A 20,116-nucleotide genomic window follows, 5' to 3' on the forward strand; every position below is an offset into this window, starting at 1 on the left:
GTAAAGTATGTTTCTGGTGTAAGACTTACCCTGCAACCTTTCTTGTGATATTTGTGATTGCGTATATGCATAGAATTACATCAAAGAAGGGTTTATGCAGTACATAACCAGTTCTACAATCAACTACACTAGCAATATTCTTAAGGAAGGAGCATAATAATTTCATCCTCCACAAATTTTCATCACTACTGCATTGGAGACTAAATGTGACCTTGAGGTATTAGATTAGATGTCTTTGAAACTTAATAATTGAGAAATAATCTTGAGACTTGGGAGCCATACGTTCCCATTGTTCTCTGTCCCACTGGAAAAATGAATATTTCAGGGAGGATGTTACACATTATACTTTCTCTCACATTGTCTGCTGCTGTTCTCTCATGCGCATTCACTTTAATGGAGAGAGAGAGAGAGAGAGAGAGGAACAGAGGCAGAGGGAACACACTGTGCCAGCGAATGCAACCTGTTTTTCTCAGACATGCTGGTTTGTGGCAGCCAAGATCAGCAGTGATGAAAAGACCTCAGATGAACTTGGAGAGTTTCCTGAATTAATAAGGAAGAGGTGACGATGTTGACTAAAAATAAAAATGCCTGAGGCATCCTTTCTGTGCCTCCAATGTCGGCACCGTGATGGTAAATGCAGGGAAGGGCTGGGGCGACTCACTGAGGGGTCTACTGTGAGAGCTGGTCTAATCTAACACCACTTGACACTAGATCATTTTCAGCATTTTTTAACTATCCCTTTAATGTCATTGGCATGTACAGAACGATGAAAACAGAGTGCTTCTCATAGTGCTCAGACAAATGTTGTACTTTATGAAACAAAAAGAATTTGCAAAAAAAGAAAAGAAAATAGAGATCGTGAGTCTTCAGCAACAAAACAATTTAGAGTATGGTTTGGCAGGACAGGAAGATGTTTTGGGTTAGACAAATGTCTGCATTTCTGTGGTAAACGCAGTGCTTATGGCTTTAGCAGGGCTGGACAAATCAAAGTTTTAAATACTGTGGTTATACTAAAAAGCTGCAAATCTTTGATCAGTTGTTATATCACCATTTGTACATGTCCTTTTGTAAATTAAATGACAACGTCAGTACCAATTGTGTGTGGGGGTGGAATCTTCACATATACCGTATATAGTTAATTTGTCCATTTGTTCATATGACTTCACATGCTGGAGTTTGTGAGAGTGTAGCCAGTATTTTATTTGATATTGTTTGCCATTATTTGAGGTACATTTTAGCTTTTTAAAAATGTACAAATCCCATATTCTATCAATTTATATGAATTCATGAAATTGCATTTTTAGTAATGATACAAGCTGTCAGTGTTTGAAATTTCATTTTAACGCAAAATATTCACAAGTATGGAAGCTAAACATGATAATAGGATTCCACATCTAACATTTAAGTACAACTGTATCAAAAGTAACATTAGGTTTATGGGGCAGGGGTTTTACCAAAGCCCTGCATAGATGCTGCAAGAGCCTACTTGTTAAATTCTTCAATATTTACAGGGTTTTTTGAAGGTAAAATATCTCAAAAGGTATGATGCCCTTTAAATATTTAGAGTCTAAGAGCTGTCACAGCGAGATATCTCATGACACTTATGTCATTAATATCATTCAGGAAGTAGGACATTTTTTTGCATACTTTTCCATGAAAAAATCGCCAACAGCACCTTTAACACTTCAGTTTACATACACTGATGAGCCAAAACATTATGACCACTCACAGGTGAAGCCACTAATGTTGATCATCTCCTAACAAGGCCATATGTCAAGGTCTGGGTAGATTAGATGGTGAGCGAATAATCAGTTCTCGTAGTCAACGTGTTGAAGACAGGAGAAATGGACAGGAGTAAGGACCTGAGCGACTTTGACAATGGTAAATTGTTATGGCCAGACGACTGGGTCAGAGCATCTCTGAAATGACACGGCTTGTGGGGTGCTTCCAGTCAGCAGTGGTGAGTACCTACCGACCACATCTCTTCTGTGCAATGTGTAATTATAATATTTCTATTTTCTTTCTGATAAAAAGTTGCCTGTAAATAACAGAAAGGGTTTTAAAAGAGCCATTATTCAGTGACAAATGGATTGCGTGGATCTCGTCTTTGGACACACATTACACGGAAGAGTCAAACCAAACTTTACTCTCATAAGGTATATTGAAGTGTACAAATATTTATTGTACAAGTCCTTAAATTCAAATCTACAAGCTCTCGAGTTTTGCTGCACTTTTACCTTGCATCTCACAGGTGCAAAACACGGTCTGTAGAGCCATGCTGTAAAACGGGGGATGTTGTCATGGAAAAGTTTAACCAAAATCAGAGTTGACCTTGTTAAATGCAATGTAAATGTAACTATGGTATATCACATATATAGCAATGGTGACACCGCGATCCATTACAACTCAAGACCCACTTCAGCCAAATAAGGTCAGTTTCTTTTAGAGTGTTCGCTCATGTGACACAACAAGCAGTGAAATGATCAAGGAGCTATACTTCTTTGCTGCTGCGCAACTCAATTACTGGCGAGTGAACTAGCCATTTTTTTAGTCACATGGCATAAAGATTTGGCTGCTGTTTTTTTCTTGCTCTTCCTTCCTTTATTGTCAAATTGTTGCATTTTGAGTTAGTCAATGCAACTTTTTTTTTCTCTTTCTGGAATTCTTTTATCATACTTTCTGATTTGTCCTGAAATGTTCTAAAAATATTTCTTAGATTGTTTCAGCATATTTTCCAATTTGAATGAAAAAAAGCACGCAAGTAAGAAGTTGAAGCCGAGTTGTTGACAAAAAATTGGGCAACTGACTGGTTCCACGACTGTCTGAAAACAACAAATTAACTTGGTTGACTGGCTTATTAACAGACAAGCTTGTGCAAACCTCTCCTGCTTGTTCTGTGGAACGCTAAACGTCCTCGCAGCTGGATGCAAGGAATCTAGGCTACATGAAATTCCATCAATATTTTGCAACCCCACCCTAAAGGGTTCTCATCACTTCAATTCAAATCACAAATAATGGAGACCTAAAACAGTGAGGCAGCAGACAGAATTGTTTTTTAGCGTTTTTCCTGAGGGTCTGTTATTGTACCTGAGAACAGACAGTAATCTGTTGGTTGATCAGCTCATAACTTTTATGGCCCTGATGGAGAAAGAAAATCCAACATTTCCTTGACCAGGTTTTCATTGACATTTACCTTCCCTCGAGGGGTATGTAAAACACATGTACTTAACCCTTTAAGCTCAGAAGGGCCCGCCTGCTGCCGCAGGAAAAACAAATGGTCAAAATATTAATAACTACAGTCTTGACCAACACAAAATAGGTATTGTTTGAAAGCTTAGAATCTCTTCTTTCCAATGCATGCAGGCAATGTGACCGAAACTGAAGAAGTGCTTTGAAATTTGCTGACAAATCAGAAGTATTCTGTTTTGATAATTTACAAATAATTGATAATAACAAATTGCACTGTCAGTGTTTCCCATTGATTACCTAGAATGTGGTGGCCCACCACATATTCATAATAACTGAAAATATTTCTACACTTCTCATAATAACATAGTGTTCTATAGTGTTGTGTTTTGCGCCGTTGCTTCAGCAAAGCATCTTTCACTCCCACCAGTGGTATGCGGCGTGCCCTCAGATGGTACGCAGCACAACCCAGGATATTTACATTAAAAAATATTAAAATATAAATTTTATTCAAATGTTTTCCAAGTTTTATTTCTAATGTATGATTACAATTGTAATATATCTTTAAGATAGCCCACTTTTTTTTTTTTTTTTTTTTTTTACATCGGCAGTGCAGGATGTGAAAAGGTAACGTTCTCGTTGCACATGGTTGCGCTGATGTCTCTGTGCGCACACCACAAAATTATTTTTGTTATGCTATAACTTTTGATTGCTTTCTCATATCAACACAAACATTTTCTCAGTTACAGTTGACATTATTGGTAACAAAATAAAAGCAGTTTTTTGGAACCACCTTATTTACACCCAGAGATAAATAATGTCAAATCAGAAAAATAAGAAAGTAAATTTTTTTTTTTTTTTTTTTTTTTGTTGTTGTTGTTTTTAGCAGTTTCTTAGGCTGAGAGTCTCAGAATGTATCATAATCTGTATCATTAAAAAAATGTGAGAAGTTTTCTTTTACAATGATACCAAACACTGGACCCTCCTTGTTTTTTTTTTAAATTCATTTTATATATATATATATATATTATATAAGCCTTTAATTTTGGGTATGCCATTGAAACAGGAAATCTTCAGAGCTTAAAGGGTTAACATATGATTTTCACTGTCATAAACGCAGAACTAGGTTATTAAAAAGGATGTATATTTTGGTAATTTTTACTAATTGAGTACTCAACAGATAAAACAAACGAGTACTGACAGGGTGAAGTTGATTCTGTTTGTGCTATTTTGGTTAGTCTATGTTAGATGACCATCTTTGGCTGTTGCAAGTTGCCGTTCCAACCAAGAATGCCACTGTAAAAAATCAACAAAATAAAAAATGAGGTCCTGTTTATACACATTTGTGTGTAGTTATACTGTATTGCCGTCTCTTCCAAGTACTCAGGAATGTGTGCCCATCCCTTGTTAATAAAGAACTATATTAGTAGCTCAAATGTTCTAGGTTTAAACTCCACATGGGTTGATTCATGAATTAACACATTGTTCCGTTGCGCAAGACGCTTTACCTCAGGGTGTCTGTTCTTGTGTATTTAGTCTGTTTCAATAAAAGCATCAGCTAAATGACAAATTAGTAAGTATTAATCTATGTTCAAAAAGTATTCCATACACTGATTAACAATGATTTCTGATCCCAAATTGATTGGTGAAGATGCATAGAATTCTCAAGAGGGTGTCTGTGTGGTTGGGTTTGTTTTTTCTGTGTTTAGACTAACTCGGATTCCAGCATGGTGGCCTTGCGAATGCTCCATTGTAGGTGTCCTTAGTCAAAGATGGGTTTTATCGTCAGCTAAAACGAACTCCTCTTTATGACTTGACAAAATGTTGTGGCAAACAGTTATTTGCAGAGACTTTGAATGAAGATTTAAGGCCTTGGTTATCAGCATCAGGTTTTGTTTTAATTATCAGCAAACAAAACTGAATTGCCGAAGCTCAAGTCAAGCATGTGCTCTTTGAACAGCGCTTGTGACCAAGCATAACTTTCTCAGATACAGATTAAACTTAGACACATTATTTTAGCCTGTTTCAACAAAGACATAAATCAGATGTTATTATTTAACTCTTAACTGCTTATGTTAGAATAAGCAGGACTTATTCTTACGTCTCCAGGATGGCTGTTGTAATGTAAACTGGGTACAGCTAGAATGTTGTTTTGCTGCCTGCTTTTATCACTGTTCTTCCCTAGGCCTTGCTTGAACTCGCTGTAAGGTTATCCGAATTCATACATTCCCAGAGACCCTCCCTAAAATCCATCAGACTGCTAAAGAAATGGCAAGATTATAAAAGGATAGAAGGCTGTCTTCCAGTGGTTTTACCCAGATATATAAGAAGTCTACCCTTGTCCATTTTGGAAAGTGAGTGTCCTGCCTTCCAGGCCATATTATAAGCATGTAAAGAAAGATCGGGTGGGCTGAGTTTCTCTGTTCTAAATGCAGGGCATTCTTGTGCTTAAGCTGGTGTTTTCCTTGCTGGTGCTGTGACCTGGATCAGTTTTTCCTCTCCCCTGTTACAATGTGCTTTTATTTAGAATGATAGCAGAGGACTCTGGTCGACTCATACGTAGTCTTGGTTGGACCTAATATGCGGACTGGATTTATTGCAAGGTGGGGATGTGTTTGAAACACTCGTGCATGTCCCGTAGGCTATTTGCCAATTGAGCATCGGGGGAAAAAAAAAAATGGTCACAGGAAGTGTCACTGTTAATGCATGTGTACCGGTGTCAGAAATTAAAGTTTTTATAATTATTAAGGGGCAATATTTGTCTCCTGAATTATTATTATTATTTTTAGGAACATGTTTACCTTTAATAAGGACATATTGTTTCATAACTATAAATAGTAAAATATAAATCACTGTGACTATATATAAGACACTGGGTATGTGATATATTTATGTCAGATACTTTAATTTAATCATTTTTTAATGATTTAAAATAAATTCTCAGTTGTAACAATTATGGTTGCTACCTATAAAGTGAAGTCAATATAAAATACAATAGTAAATAATGCACAAGATAACTTACAGTAAGAAAATAATCAATCTGCTATAACACATTTAAAGTAATAGTTCACCTAAAATTTCAATTTTCTCATCATTTACTCACCTTCATGCCATCTCGGATGTGTTTAACTTTCGTTCTTCTGCTGAACACAAATGAAGATTTTTAGAGGAAAATGCAAGTGAATGGTGACCAAAACTTTGAAGCTCCAAAAAGCACACAAAGGCAGCATGAAAGTAATCCAAAAGACTCTAGTTGTTTGATCCATGTCTTCTGAAATGATCTAATTGACTTCTTTTTCTCTATACATTTTGCCATAGCAGCCTCTAGTAGGCATGTGACAGTGTCAAAATTTACTTAACCCTATTAGAAGCGAGTAAAAGGTTGGCTGTGTTGCTTTTTCAGCCATGCTTTCTCCACGCTGGTTTGTTTACATCAGAGTGCGCATGTGTCATTTGTGCCGCATACACACAGTGTTGTGAATCTTGATTCGTTGATGGAAAAATACTACTGTGCGATCAGAAAAATCTAAACAGTTTGGCTAAAAGGTTATCTAGAAATATTTACGTTGTAAAAATGCCCAAGATAACAATATTGTGCATGTTAATTACATTTACAATTATGCATTTAGCAGACACTTTTATCCAAAGCGACTTACAGTGCACTTATTACAGGGACAATCCCCCCGGAGCAACCTGGAGTTAAGTGCCTTGCTCAAGGACACAATGGCGGTGGCTGTGGGGATACCACCTATGTGCTTTAGGCCACTACGCCACCACTACACAAATATATAATTACCATGATATACCATAATACCAAATGCCGTCACATGCCTAGCCTCTAGGCACGATCATGATTTCAAGCTCGATTACACTTCTTAGTGATTGATGCATGCGCAGAGCGCTAGATGGCGCTAGAAACTGTAATCAAGCTTGAAATCATGATCGCCAAGGAGACTACTGATGTCATGATTTATAGTGAAAACATAGTTATATTTTGGTCTGTTCTCACCCAAAACTGATTGGATCACTTCAGAAGACATGGATTAAAACATTAGAGCCTTATGGATTACTTTTATCAAATCAAAATCGAATCAAAAATCAAATCAAATCACTTTTATTCACTTTTATTGTCATTCAACCATATACACAAGTGCAGCAGTGGGTGAAGGTCTTGGGTGCAGTTCTGAGCAAACACAGTCATTACAGTGATGAGACATAAACCAATTTACAGTAAACATCAGATTTACACAACGCAATTTACATATCTAATATACACATAATTACACACAACACAATATGCAAATAATAATATACAATGTACAGTATACAATACACACAATATAAAATACACATACACACACAATATAGAATACACATTATACAATAAAAATAGTATATATATAAAATATACAGTAGGTTGTATTGTACTGTATTGACATTCAGGCTGTCGGTTGATAATCAGTTGCCAGTGTGTTAAGAGAGAATATAATTTATGACGTATAATTTTATGATGCCTTTACATGTTTTTTGGAGCTTCAAAGTTTTGGTCACCATTCACTTACATTGTATAGACCTACAGAGCTGAGATATTCTTTAAAAATCTTTGTGTTCTGCAAAAGAAACAAAGTCATACACATCTGGGATGACGTGATGTTTAGTAAATTATAAGAGAATTTTCATTTTGGGGTGAACTGTTCTTTTTAAATAATTAGTCAGTCCCTTGGTTACATTATACTGCTCTCAAAAGTTTGCCATCACATCAGATTTTTCTGTAATCAAGATTTTAAGTCGTTGGGAAAGTCTTTTTCAAAATCTGTTTTCAATGCTGATTTAATCAAAAAAACACTACAAATTAGCTCACATTTAACAAGACTTAACTCTGAGACCATGCATTTAGACTCTACAGGTAATTTCAGTGCCTGCAGAGGCACCAAACCCATATTAAATGCATAACTAGATAGGCCAAGAATGAAATGTTATGAAATGTATTGGTATCAAATGTTATATAACAGATTAAAAAAACTTGATAGACTAAGTCAATATTTTATAAATCTGGTTCATTTTTTTTTGTCACTTTATGTGGCAGTTTTGCCACAAATACTGGTTAATTTCCCACCCTGGTGTCTGCTTATGTAGTAGTCTAGACTTTAACATGCTAATGCATTTTATGGTGATAAAATCATTTGTTTTGGTGTAGAATTTTTAGATGAGCAATAGCTTAAGTATTTTTTTTGGCAAACAAGCAATGCTTTGACTATGACGAAGTGTGCACTTGTTTGTGAACTGTATGGCATTGTATCTTTGGAGCAGTTAGCGATAACCTCCATCAGTCAAGCTTGAAAGACGCTACAGAGGTAGAGAGAAAATAGACACTAAGGGAGCGAAGACACACTATCATGTGACCCTGACGCAGCACAGCAAAATGCTTGACCCATGCTTTTAACCTTAAGGCTGGGTCAGGAAATTAACTACAGTAATATAATTTGAGGCTGTATTTGACTTCTGGATCCTGTCAACTAGTGAAAATAACATTTCAGGAGATATGATCAGTGCAGTAATTTTATTTTTATCTCCATGTAAGGACGTGAAAGCAGTATGCAAAGCAGACAGATTTAATTTTTTTCCACTGGGTTTAATTTGCCTATCTCTCACTGTGTAACTCAATGTCTATCTTTTTTTCATTTCTCCTTTTCTTTGCCTAACTATAAGGGTAAATCTTAAGAAACCTGTCAAGAACATGTCTGGGTTGTATTTCACCCAGCAATCAAAAGTAAAAAATATATGAAATTGTGAACTCTGTTTTGAGATTTCTTGTCTCTGGCCCTCTGACTATGTTTAAGACTCTTTAAGGCATAAAGGGGTTGTTCACCCAAAGATTAACATTTTCTCATCATTTATTCACCTTCATTCCATCCCAGATGTGTATGACTTTCTTTCTTCTGCTGAACACAAATGAAGATTTTTATAAGAATATCTTATCTCTGTAGGTCCACACAATGCAAGTGAATGGTGATTTTGAACCTTTTGAAGCTACAAAAATCACACAAAGGAAACAAAACTAATCCATATGACTCCAGTGGTTAAATCCATATCTTCGGAAGCAATATAATAGGTGTGGGTGAGAAACAGAACAATATTTCAGGGCTTTTTTAATATAAATCTCCACTTTCACTTCATGTGAAAGTGAAACTTAACAGGCACCACATACTACTTTCAGATATAAAAGAGAAAGTGGAGATTTAGAGTAAAAAAGGACTTAAATTTTGATCTGTTTCTCACCCACACCTATTATATCACTTTTGAAGATATACATTTAACCACTGGAGTCAGTGGAATGGAGCAGAACAAGATTTTTAGAAGTTGAACATGTTCTGCTCTTAAAATGCAGCACACATTGCCGGAAACGCATCAAAATGGTTAAAGTCATCCATCTAGCGCATGTTAGTATTCATATATATTCAGTATATACAGTATATGCATATATATATATACATACTATATATAATGTTAGTATTTGTTGTGCTGAATATAATTTATGCTGATTTTAATTAAAAATAATTTTTCACATTATATGCTTTGAAACATGATTTTAAAATGAAGTCAGATCAAATTCATATCAGCATTACCCCTCCTGTGTTTTCCCTCCAGTTTGTCCAGAGTGGTGTGGACTGCGGGCATGTACATACACAGGCGAGTGCTGCCACCCCCAGTGCCTGGGCGGCTGCACTGCACCCAACAACGACCGGGCATGTGCCGCCTGCCAGCATTACTATCATGAGGGCCGCTGCGTGGAGGACTGCCCGCCTGGCACATACAAGTTTGAGGGCTGGCGCTGCATCACAATGGAGTTGTGCTCCAAGATCCACCTGCCTGATTATGACCGTTTTGTGATCCACGGAGGAGAGTGCATGGCCGACTGCCCGCCTGGCTTCACACACGATGAGAACCAGAGGTACGGACGTTTCCTGTACATGAAGCGTTTGAGAAAAATAACTTTATGACTGTTAATAGAAAATGAGTAAATAAATGGGTGAAAAAGTTATCTGTGATATTTATAAGCATTAGCAATGATTTTTTTTTTGCAGTTACATTTCTGGTTTTAGATGCATTTCTGGTTTTGATTGGTTTTAAATGTTTTCAGTGATATTTTGAGATGTTTTAGTTTATTTAATTGGCTTTTCATATATTTCACCACATATTTTAAGATGTGTAGCCTAAAGTCTGATAAATAGTATCTGTGCCCAGAACAGGAATTGTTCTGATAAACTCAGAACAGACCCATCAAGTTCTTTAGTCACAAAGAACAAAATAAGTTCAGAAAAACTGGAGAGTTTCAGATCGTGGCTTTCTATCAGTACATTTACATGCACTTTAAAAGTTCAATTTCTATCAGACAAAATAATTCGTCTTTTATATGTCATGGAAACACTTTAGTCTTGACTAAGATCGTACCAGTCCGATTAACCAGCTAACAGACCTAGTTAATATGATTGTATCTCAGCTTTGGCCAAGATGTACACTTGCGATTTTGCTGTTTCGGAAGGAAATTGGTACTTTAATTCACCAAAGTGGCATTCAGCTGATCACAAAGTATAGTCAGGACATTACTGATGTAAAAAATAGCACCATCACTATTTGAAAAAAGTCATTTTTTATCAAATCTAGACAGGCCCCCTTTCCAGCAGCCATTACTCCAACACCTTATCCTGGAGTAATCATGCTAAATTGCTAATTCGGTATTAGAAAATCACTTGCCATTACATCAAACACAGTTGAAAGCTATTTTGTTCATTAAATAAATCTTAAAATTGTCTTTGTGTTTGTTTTTGAGTTGCCACTATATGGAATAGACTGGCATGTCTTACGATCAATATTAGGTAAAAAAAAAAAAAACGGCTTTCTCTAGAAACTCATCAGTCAATCATTGTTTTGAGGAATGAAGGCTATACAATGCTTGAAACTGCCAAACAAACCGAAGATTTCATACAAAGGTGTACAATACAGTCTTCAAAGACAAAGGACAACTGGCTCTAACAAGGACAGAAAGAGATGTGGAAGGCCCAGATACAATTAAACAAGAGGATAAGTACATCAGAGTCTCTAGTTTGAGAAATAGACGCCTCACATGTCCTCAGCTGACAGCTTCATTGAATTCTACCCGCTCAACACCGGTTTCATGTACAACAGTAAAGAGAAGACTCAGGGGTGCAGGCCTTATGGGAAGAATTGCAAAGAAAAAAACACTTTTGAAACAGAAAATCAAAAAGAAAAGGTTAGAGTGGGCAAAGAAACACAGACATTGGTCAACAGATAATTGAAAAGAGTGTTATGGATCTTAACCCCATTGAGCTTTTGTGGGATCAGCTAGACTGTAAGGTGCATGAGAAGTTCCCGACAAGAGAGCCACATCTATGGCAAGTGCTACAGGAAGCGTGGGGTGAAACGTCACCTGAGTATCTGGACAAACTGACAGCTAGAATGCCAAGGAGCTGCAAAGCTGTCATTGCTGCACGTGAATGATTTTTTTTTTTTTTTTACTCTTTCTGAACATTTCTTTTCAAATTGTAATAGTAAATTTTCATGTTATTAATGTCCTGACTATAATTTGTGATCAGTTGAATGCCACTTTGGTGAATAAAAGTAGCAATTTCTTTCCATAAGAGCAAAATCTGTACATTATTCCAAACTTTTGGCCACCAGTGTATACACGTTTTTCAGACCACACACTTTGCTGTTTTTAATCGGCTGTCCTTCCTTCAGATATTCAATTACGCATTATATCATGTACAGTTGGACAGACAGATGACTGTAGCTCGACTACGCAAAAACCTGCTGTAGCTCGATTATAACTGCGCATGTAAATGTACTGATATTGCTAAAGGTCACATGATAATGTAAAAGTGAGATACAGTATAGGGTTGGATTCATCCGTGTTGGTTTTTTGGTGGTACATCATGATCTTCCTTTTGTTCCTGTGTATCTGGCAGCATGTTCTGTAAAGCCTGTGAAGGCCTGTGTGACAAATTCTGTGATGAAAAGGTCATTGACTCGGTAGATGCGGCCCAGTCCCTCAAGGGCTGTACTGTTATCAGAGGCAACCTGCATATCAACATCCGCCGTGGCAGTGAGTAGCCGTTAGATAGATCCTTTAGACTGATGCAATTAGCACTGGACTAATTGGTTTCCACTGACATGCCCTCTCTTTATCCATTTCTCAAGATAACATAGCCTTAGAGCTGGAGAACTTCCTAGGTCTCATCAAGACAGTGACTGGATACGTGAGGATTCGTTCATCTCACACCCTGAACTCTCTCTCCTTCCTCAAGAGTCTGAGATACATCAACGGAGATGAACTGTGGGATGAGTAAGATTACAATTGATTTTCATGCTTTAGACTGTTATAGTGTCATTCTTGTGTCTGTAGCTTAGAAATAGGCATAAGAACCTGATGACTTGTCATCAAAATGACTTAAAATGTAAACATAGTTCTGTATTTAAAGGGGAAGTTCTGTATTTAAAAGTGTGTAATTTTTTTTTGTCAAAATCTGAAATAATTCAAAATAATTTATTCCATCCCAGCTTAATATGTAGAGTCAACAAATTAAAAAGACATTAAAAGTTTGATTTCTTGAAAAATGTAAACACTCTGCGGCACTATCAAAGCATTGCTCTGTTTGTTTAAGCGTCTCAACCAGCCCGACACAGCAATGTGGCGTGAGTTTGGGGGAAGGGATATCTCTTTTCTGACCAATGGAAGATGGGAGAAATGTTTGAGGAGGCTGTTTGAAAATAGTCATTATTGTGTTTACATTTCTGTTTGGACGCTAATGGAACAGAAATGACACACTTTACCTTTAAATCAGAAATTAAGTGCAAAAATTTCTGTAACACATTACAATAAGGTTGTATTCATTTACATTAACTACATTTGTTAACAGGAACGAGCATTGAACAATACTCTAACAGTACTTATTATTGGTTATTGTTAATTTCAACATTTACTAATACTTTTTAACATTAAAAGTAGTATACAATGTACATTAACATTAGGTAATGCATTATGAACAAACAATGAACAATTGAATATGTATAAATGAATACGAACCAAGATTATAGCTTTCATTGTTAGTTCGTGATATCTGATGCATTTACTAATCTTCACAAATAAAATCTTATGGTATTGTGTAACTAAGATTTCTATATCATACATGTTGTTTTTCCACTGTTTAGGTTTTCCTACATTAAACATTTAAGAATGAAGTTATTTCTGGGCATGAGAGTGATACTAGTGTCAATATTTTCCACAGGTCCCATGCGTCATAGAAAAATTATATTTTATTCCATCCCTGTTTGTTTACTGTTGTCCAATTTTCAAGACCGATCGAAGCATCCCTTTGTGTGCCATGTTGTTACGAAAGACAAAATTGAGCACTGGGAACACTTTTAGAAACAAATATAAACAAGCAAGCCCTCAGTCTACATAATTAACATTCATAAGTTTGTTCTGTTAACATTCTATTACACAAGCATCCCCAAACAAATTTCAGAGCTTTAATACGCAATTGATTAAATATAGTGAGAGCATTTATATCAATGGCTTACAGTTAACCAAAACATTTAGTCATTTATGCTCTCTAATGTCATTCCAAACCTGAATTATTTTCATTTTAGGTGGAACGAGGGGCTCTTTTCCATTTAGCAAAATTGGACAGTGACCAGGGGCGTTCAAGCTCCGAAAAGGAAAAGAAAAAGATACCACAAAAAAAAAATAATCTTAATGACACTATGTTCAAAATATTTTTAAGCTATACAATGGCTTTGTGTGAGGATCAGACCACATTTAAGTCATTTTTTGCTGTAGTCCTCAAATCTCATTCATACGACTGGTCACGGTACCAATGGCATTTAGCACCTTGAAGTGTAAAGTATGAATGTGTACGTCAAATGAGGTTTTGAGATGAAAAAAATATTTTTTGGGGTGAACTATTCCTTGAACGGAAGTAATAAACCGGTAAACACAAGTGTGTTTGTGCAAAATGACAAGACATGCATCAGACTAAAGCTTTCAGGTTTTCTGTGGCGTTAAATTAAATACTTGGTCGTAATGCATATAAGTGAAGTGCTTATATTCCAAACTCAACTATTTGCTGAAGCTGTTTATGTTTTGCTCATTTACGTCAGTGCTAGTTAATCATACAGGTTATTTTTCAAAGTGGAAACTGTCACCTGGTGAAACATTGGGTTGTTTGCCTGTTTCTCTCTGAATAATTTATTCATGGTTATTGTTATGTTGTTGCTTCTTCAGCATGTATGCCTTTGTTGCCCTGGATAACCAGCATCTACAGTTTCTGTGGGATTGGTCTCAGCACAATCTCACCATAAACGCTGGAAAACTTTACTTTCGTCTCAACCCCAAACTCTGTATGTCCGAGATCCGCAAGATGTGGGCCAAAACGGGAATTACAGAGAAGTTTTTGGAAGAAGATTTCCGCAACAATGGGCACCGTGCAAGCTGTAAATATTTATATGTTCAGAATTTATAGAATGAAAAAATTATGAAAAATGGATATGGACTGTATCTACAATGGCCCTAAAGGTATTTGGACAAAAATTTGACAAACTGAAAGTGTCCAAATACTTTTGAACAGTATATTGAATGTTTTATCATTTAAAACCCAACAAACGTATTTTTGCGACGTGTTTCGCCTAAAACATGTTCATATGGCATATTTCTTTAAAATAAAAGCCACTTCCAAAGACATTCATGTATTTTCAAGTGTGGCTTAAGTGTCCAAATACATTTTGGGTCCAGTGTACAAATCAGTATTTTATTAACATTTCATAATATTCAAATATTTAATTACATTTTGTAACATTACTTTTCATAGGTGAAAGTAAAATTCTCAAGTTCATATCTAACAGCACGAGGAGTAATCGAATCAAGTTGACATGGGAACGATATCAGCCACCCAATTACAGAGACATTGTCAGTTTTGTTGTATATTACAAAGAAGCGTGAGTGTTACTACTTTTTCCAATATTATTTATTTATTCAATTTAGCTGATTTGAGTGGTGTATTTGTCTTCTGTTTTCAATAGAGTCAGTAGCATTGTACATAACCATTGTGTTCTCTGGTAGGCCTTTCCAGAACATTACAGAGTTTGATGGTCAGGACGGTTGTGGATCAGACAGTTGGAACATGGTTGATGTAGACTTACCGGAGGACCAAACCCAAAACCCAGGTGTTTTGCTGTCCTATTTGAAGCCCTGGACTCAGTATGCCATCTTTGTTAAAGCTGTAACTTTAGTTGTGGAGGACAAAGACAGGCATCATCTTGGGGCGAAGAGTGAAGTGGTGTACATTTGGACTAAACCATCAGGTAATGAATTGCACTCAACCGTACTTCCTCAAAATATTACTGCATCAAAGGCAAATATTCCACTAAAAAAAATCCTATTGTTAATTTGATGGTAAAATTACCTCTAAAGCAAAATATATTACATAATATAAGATATTACATAGCTTTAAACCTTTGCTCTGACAATAATTTGATTCGATTAGAATTCTTGGTAGCACTTTACAGTAAGGATGTATTAGTTAACTACAATAGTTAACATTAACTAGCAATTAACAATACTTTGACAACATTTATACATCTTGGTTAGTGTAAATTTCAAATATATACTAAAACATTTTGTTAAAAAATAAAAGTTGAATACATTAACATTAGTAATTAATTATGAACTAGCAATGAACAACTATTTTTAGAAATTAACGTTAACCATTATTGTAAAGTGTTACAGAATTCTTCACTAAATGCATCTTGAAATCTAGAATGTATTCACAATTTGGTTTCGATTCAATTATTTATGGTAAATTCATAATGATTTTTCAAAATATAATCTCCATGCTGAAGAAACTAATGTAACTACAGCTAGATTACAGATCTGAAAATATGTCAAAAAATTACATTTTAGGCTTGAAGTAAATGCATAATATAGTGGGTGTTAGGATAATTAAAATCCATTATTCATATCTCTAATTGATGCATTTAATTTTCATTGTCATATCAATGCATTGATGCATTTTGACAACCCCAAGATGCTTTATAGAGAATGTGTCTTTAATATGTTTATTTATTTGTTACATTTTGTACTTCGGTTGTCAAAATGAAACAACAAATGTAAAAAAAAAAAAAAAAATGTAATTACCAAACTTTTCTTTTTCTCTTTTCCAGCACCCTCAATGCCTGTTGACATTCGTGCTTACTCCAATTCCTCATCAAAGCTGGTGGTCCGGTGGTCTTCCCCTGTGGCCCTCAATGGGAACAACACATACTATCTGCTCCGCTGGAGACAGCAAGGAGAGGACCAGGAGCTCTACCAGCACAACTACTGTTCCAAAGGTCCGTTCTAAATTATAGCCTTGAACCAAGCTCTGAATATCCTGTTTCTGGGTCCCAGGGAAACATCCTGTATTTTTTAACATATCGTTGATTTTTAACAGCAGTTCAAACTTTTAACCTTCAAACGGTTAAATATATCATTGCTTAAATCTTAAAGGGTTAGTTCACCCAAAATTGAAAATGTTGTTATCATTCACTCACCCTCATGTTTTTCCAAACACATATGACTTTCTTTCGTGGAACATGAAAGAAGAATATAGGCAGAATGTTGGTCTCAGTCACCAATGCAAAACTGTCTGACTATATACTGTATAGATTATTATATATTGTATATTAATATGTTAGAATTATAATATATATGATAACCAGTGTTGGGTGTAACGCATTACAACACGTTACTGTAATTAAATGACTTTTTCCTTGAAGTAAGGCATTACTCCATTTTTCTGTAATGTAATTAGTTACTTTTGATGTACTTGCATTACGTACTGTATAGACTATATAAAATAATATTGAATTGAAAATCGAAATTTAACGTCTAATGATAAAAAAAAATTCTAATTCAATGCGGCCCCTTTTAAATGCATTGGGAGTTTGCCTGCGCACGTGAGCTTGTGCCACTCTGTTGAGAAATCACTGAAGTGAAAAGATATCGGAAGATAAGAGTGGCTGTTTTACTGAATGGAAACATCCCCATTACTATGAGTTTATGACAAATGCAGATCCGAAGCACAAGCACCTACTGAAGCACTTGACACGGCAACATAGATATACACTTTTAAGAGATCGCAGGGGCTGTTCACACCGAATGTATTTTTGCGCATGTCTGCTCTGTTTTAATTGTTTTCTGATGTAATCACGTGCTAGTTGGACATCTTTGACTGCTGCTGCGCATTTTGCGCAGGACTGACAGATTTTAGACACCGTGTCAAGTTGTGTCTCGAGACACCTGGGTTCTGCTTTATTTGTTGCGCTGCGTCTAGCTTGTTTTTAGCGCAGGTGTCATTAAGATTCAATATTCTGAAGAAGTTCAGGTGTCAAAGAGGTCTTCATGTGACTGTTGAGCAGTTACACATGATTCCAGATGGTAAATTTCAGTCCAAATAAAGTTTCAGGGCTTGATAAACGGTAGGCCAATATTTTTTCACTTCTTCTCTGGTTTGCTGAGGGGCTGCTGTGCCTTGTTAAAACTGTTTACTGTCACTATACTGTTACGAATGTTGCCTACGATGCTTACATGAAATACAGCCTTTTGCAACAAATGTACTTGCTTGGAGAAGAAATTATAAAGAGAGTGATCAATTTTAAGTAACAGATTTTTATTAACCATTTAGGAACTGTTTAAGAACAGTTCAAGAATAATTTATTTGATGTTTTAGGATTGATTTGAATGAATTAAAGAGCACCTATTATGGTTTTTCAAATATTACCTTTGATGTAGTGTGTTATATAGCTGTTTATGAATGTAAAAAAGTCTGCAAAGTTTCACAAATCAAAGTGCACGACAAATAGAGTTATTGACTCCCAAAAGAAAGAACCGATTCTAAACACCTGAAACGAGTTGTTAGTAATTCCAGACTTACTTCCTGTATTAACCTACGTAATTTGGTAACAAAAAACCTGCCTCTGGTCTTCATTGGCTGCTCACGAACAGCTTTGACCCGCCCTCAAACACTACACTAAGCGGTAGACCAATCACAATAGACTGGGACATTTGACCAATCAGAGCAGAGTAGGCTCTCTGAAAGGAGGAGTTTAGAATGAATCCTTTAGAACGGATCATTGGAGGAGTCGTTTTTGACACTGGGGAAAAAAAGGTAATGCTGCAATTTAAATTATGAGCAAATTCAAGTGATTTTTGACCTTGGATGCATGTAAATCTATTGTATGAGACCTTTAAAACAAAATTAGGCATGTTTAAAAACCATAATATGTGCTCTTTAAAAGAATAATTTGACGTCTATCCTTTTTATTGTCCATCTGGTCAAAGTTAATATGGGTTTTAGAAAAGTAATTAGTAATGAGTAATTGAATTACATGTCAGACAGTGTAATAAGTACAGTAATCTAATTTTAATGTAGAATATGTAATTAGTCATTTGTAATTAATTACTTTTTTGGAGTAACATTCCCAACACTGATGATAACAAATCTGAATATTTATTTATAAATCGGATTGTTGTAAATGTGAATACAAAGTTATAAATCCAACAAATGTTGGCAAGTTATCTCTCTTTTGATCAGAATCATTCTGAAACCTTTGTACAAAAAAGTTCAAAGCGTTTTAATTAGCAGCATGTTGGTGCTAGATACATGCTTCTTCAACCCTGCTTTTGTTGTTTCCTAATAGAACTGAAGATCCCGATCAGGATTTCAGCCACAGGTTTGACAGAAACCGAGGACACAAATCCCACCAATCAAGAAATAGGAGGTCGTGACAAACCCTCATGTTGTCCATGCCCTAAATCAGAGAAGGTTCTGAAGCAAATCAAGGATGACATCTACTACCGCAAAGCCTTTGAGAATTTCCTCCATAATGCCATATTCACACCCAGGTAAATACACCCGAAAGAGATGAATAAAGCAAGAACGTTAAAGGAACACTTCCAAAAAAGCTAATTCTCTCATTATTGTTATTGACCCTCATGTCGTTTCCCATGAAACATTATGCAGCTCTTGCCATTCAAGGACAGTTAGCGACTAGAATTCAAAAATGTTGCACTTTGTCAGTGATTATATGATGTATGAATGGAAGAAATTGTAACACTAAATATGGTTTACATTAAGAACAGGCATGCGCATTAGCTGGACCAGCCTTAAAAAAATCATTTTTCATGTGATTTGTGCTAAAGAAGCACAATTTATTATACCATAGTTGTCAGATTTTATTGCTGATTTGAAATATTTTAGAGATTTCCATCTATCCCCATTCAAGGAAACAGGAGCTGTACTTGCATGACTTGAAAATAGCTGCCCAGAGGTGTTACAAATATGGCCACCATGTTTGCCTTAACAGGACATTAGTTGTGTTCAGTTACAACACACAGAGAACCAATGCTAATTTTGGCATTACTACTATTATTAGTAAGTAAATTAAATTACCATTATTACAATGATTCACTTGTAAACTAAAACAATCAATTTATTGGGTGAAAAAACTTACCAGGTACCTTACCCTGTGAGGTACGTGTACCCCTGATAGGGAATCAGTGCTTTAAATCATGGATGGTAGGTTAAAGCTATTAGAAGGACATAAAGAAATATAGTTACAATCAGCAATGACGGGCCCAAGCACCATGGGTCCATTTCCACCCGGTGGCTTTCAGAAAACAATGCAAAGTGGATATGCATTTGGCATTTGACATTATTCTAAACAATTTTGAAGCAATTTGGGTAACTATAAGAAGACTATTTTAAAGTCTGTTGTAAGCCTGCTGCCACGTGATTCCAAAATAGTCCATGTGATCAGCCCTCATGAACAAACAGACTGCACCAATATGATTTAAATCACACAATGCATGCTG

At 35.8% G+C, this 20,116-nt stretch overlaps 1 protein-coding gene across 1 annotated transcript in view; it reads left to right on the plus strand.

Annotated features, from left to right (window-relative positions):
• The window catches only part of LOC127413273 (insulin-like growth factor 1 receptor), a 139,531-nt gene that overhangs the window by 74,731 nt on the left and 44,684 nt on the right, over positions 1 to 20,116 (plus strand). The window contains exons 4-11 of the mRNA XM_051650271.1: positions 9,835 to 10,138; positions 12,174 to 12,310; positions 12,406 to 12,550; positions 14,492 to 14,700; positions 15,075 to 15,201; positions 15,326 to 15,567; positions 16,426 to 16,593; positions 18,943 to 19,147. Of these exons, the coding sequence (XP_051506231.1) occupies positions 9,835 to 10,138; positions 12,174 to 12,310; positions 12,406 to 12,550; positions 14,492 to 14,700; positions 15,075 to 15,201; positions 15,326 to 15,567; positions 16,426 to 16,593; positions 18,943 to 19,147 (1,537 nt within the window). The remainder of the gene's footprint in view (positions 1 to 9,834; positions 10,139 to 12,173; positions 12,311 to 12,405; positions 12,551 to 14,491; positions 14,701 to 15,074; positions 15,202 to 15,325; positions 15,568 to 16,425; positions 16,594 to 18,942; positions 19,148 to 20,116) is intronic.

This window comes from Myxocyprinus asiaticus, chromosome 2 (genome assembly GCF_019703515.2).
Source record: "Myxocyprinus asiaticus isolate MX2 ecotype Aquarium Trade chromosome 2, UBuf_Myxa_2, whole genome shotgun sequence".
In the NCBI taxonomy this organism is placed as follows: domain Eukaryota; kingdom Metazoa; phylum Chordata; class Actinopteri; order Cypriniformes; family Catostomidae; genus Myxocyprinus; species Myxocyprinus asiaticus.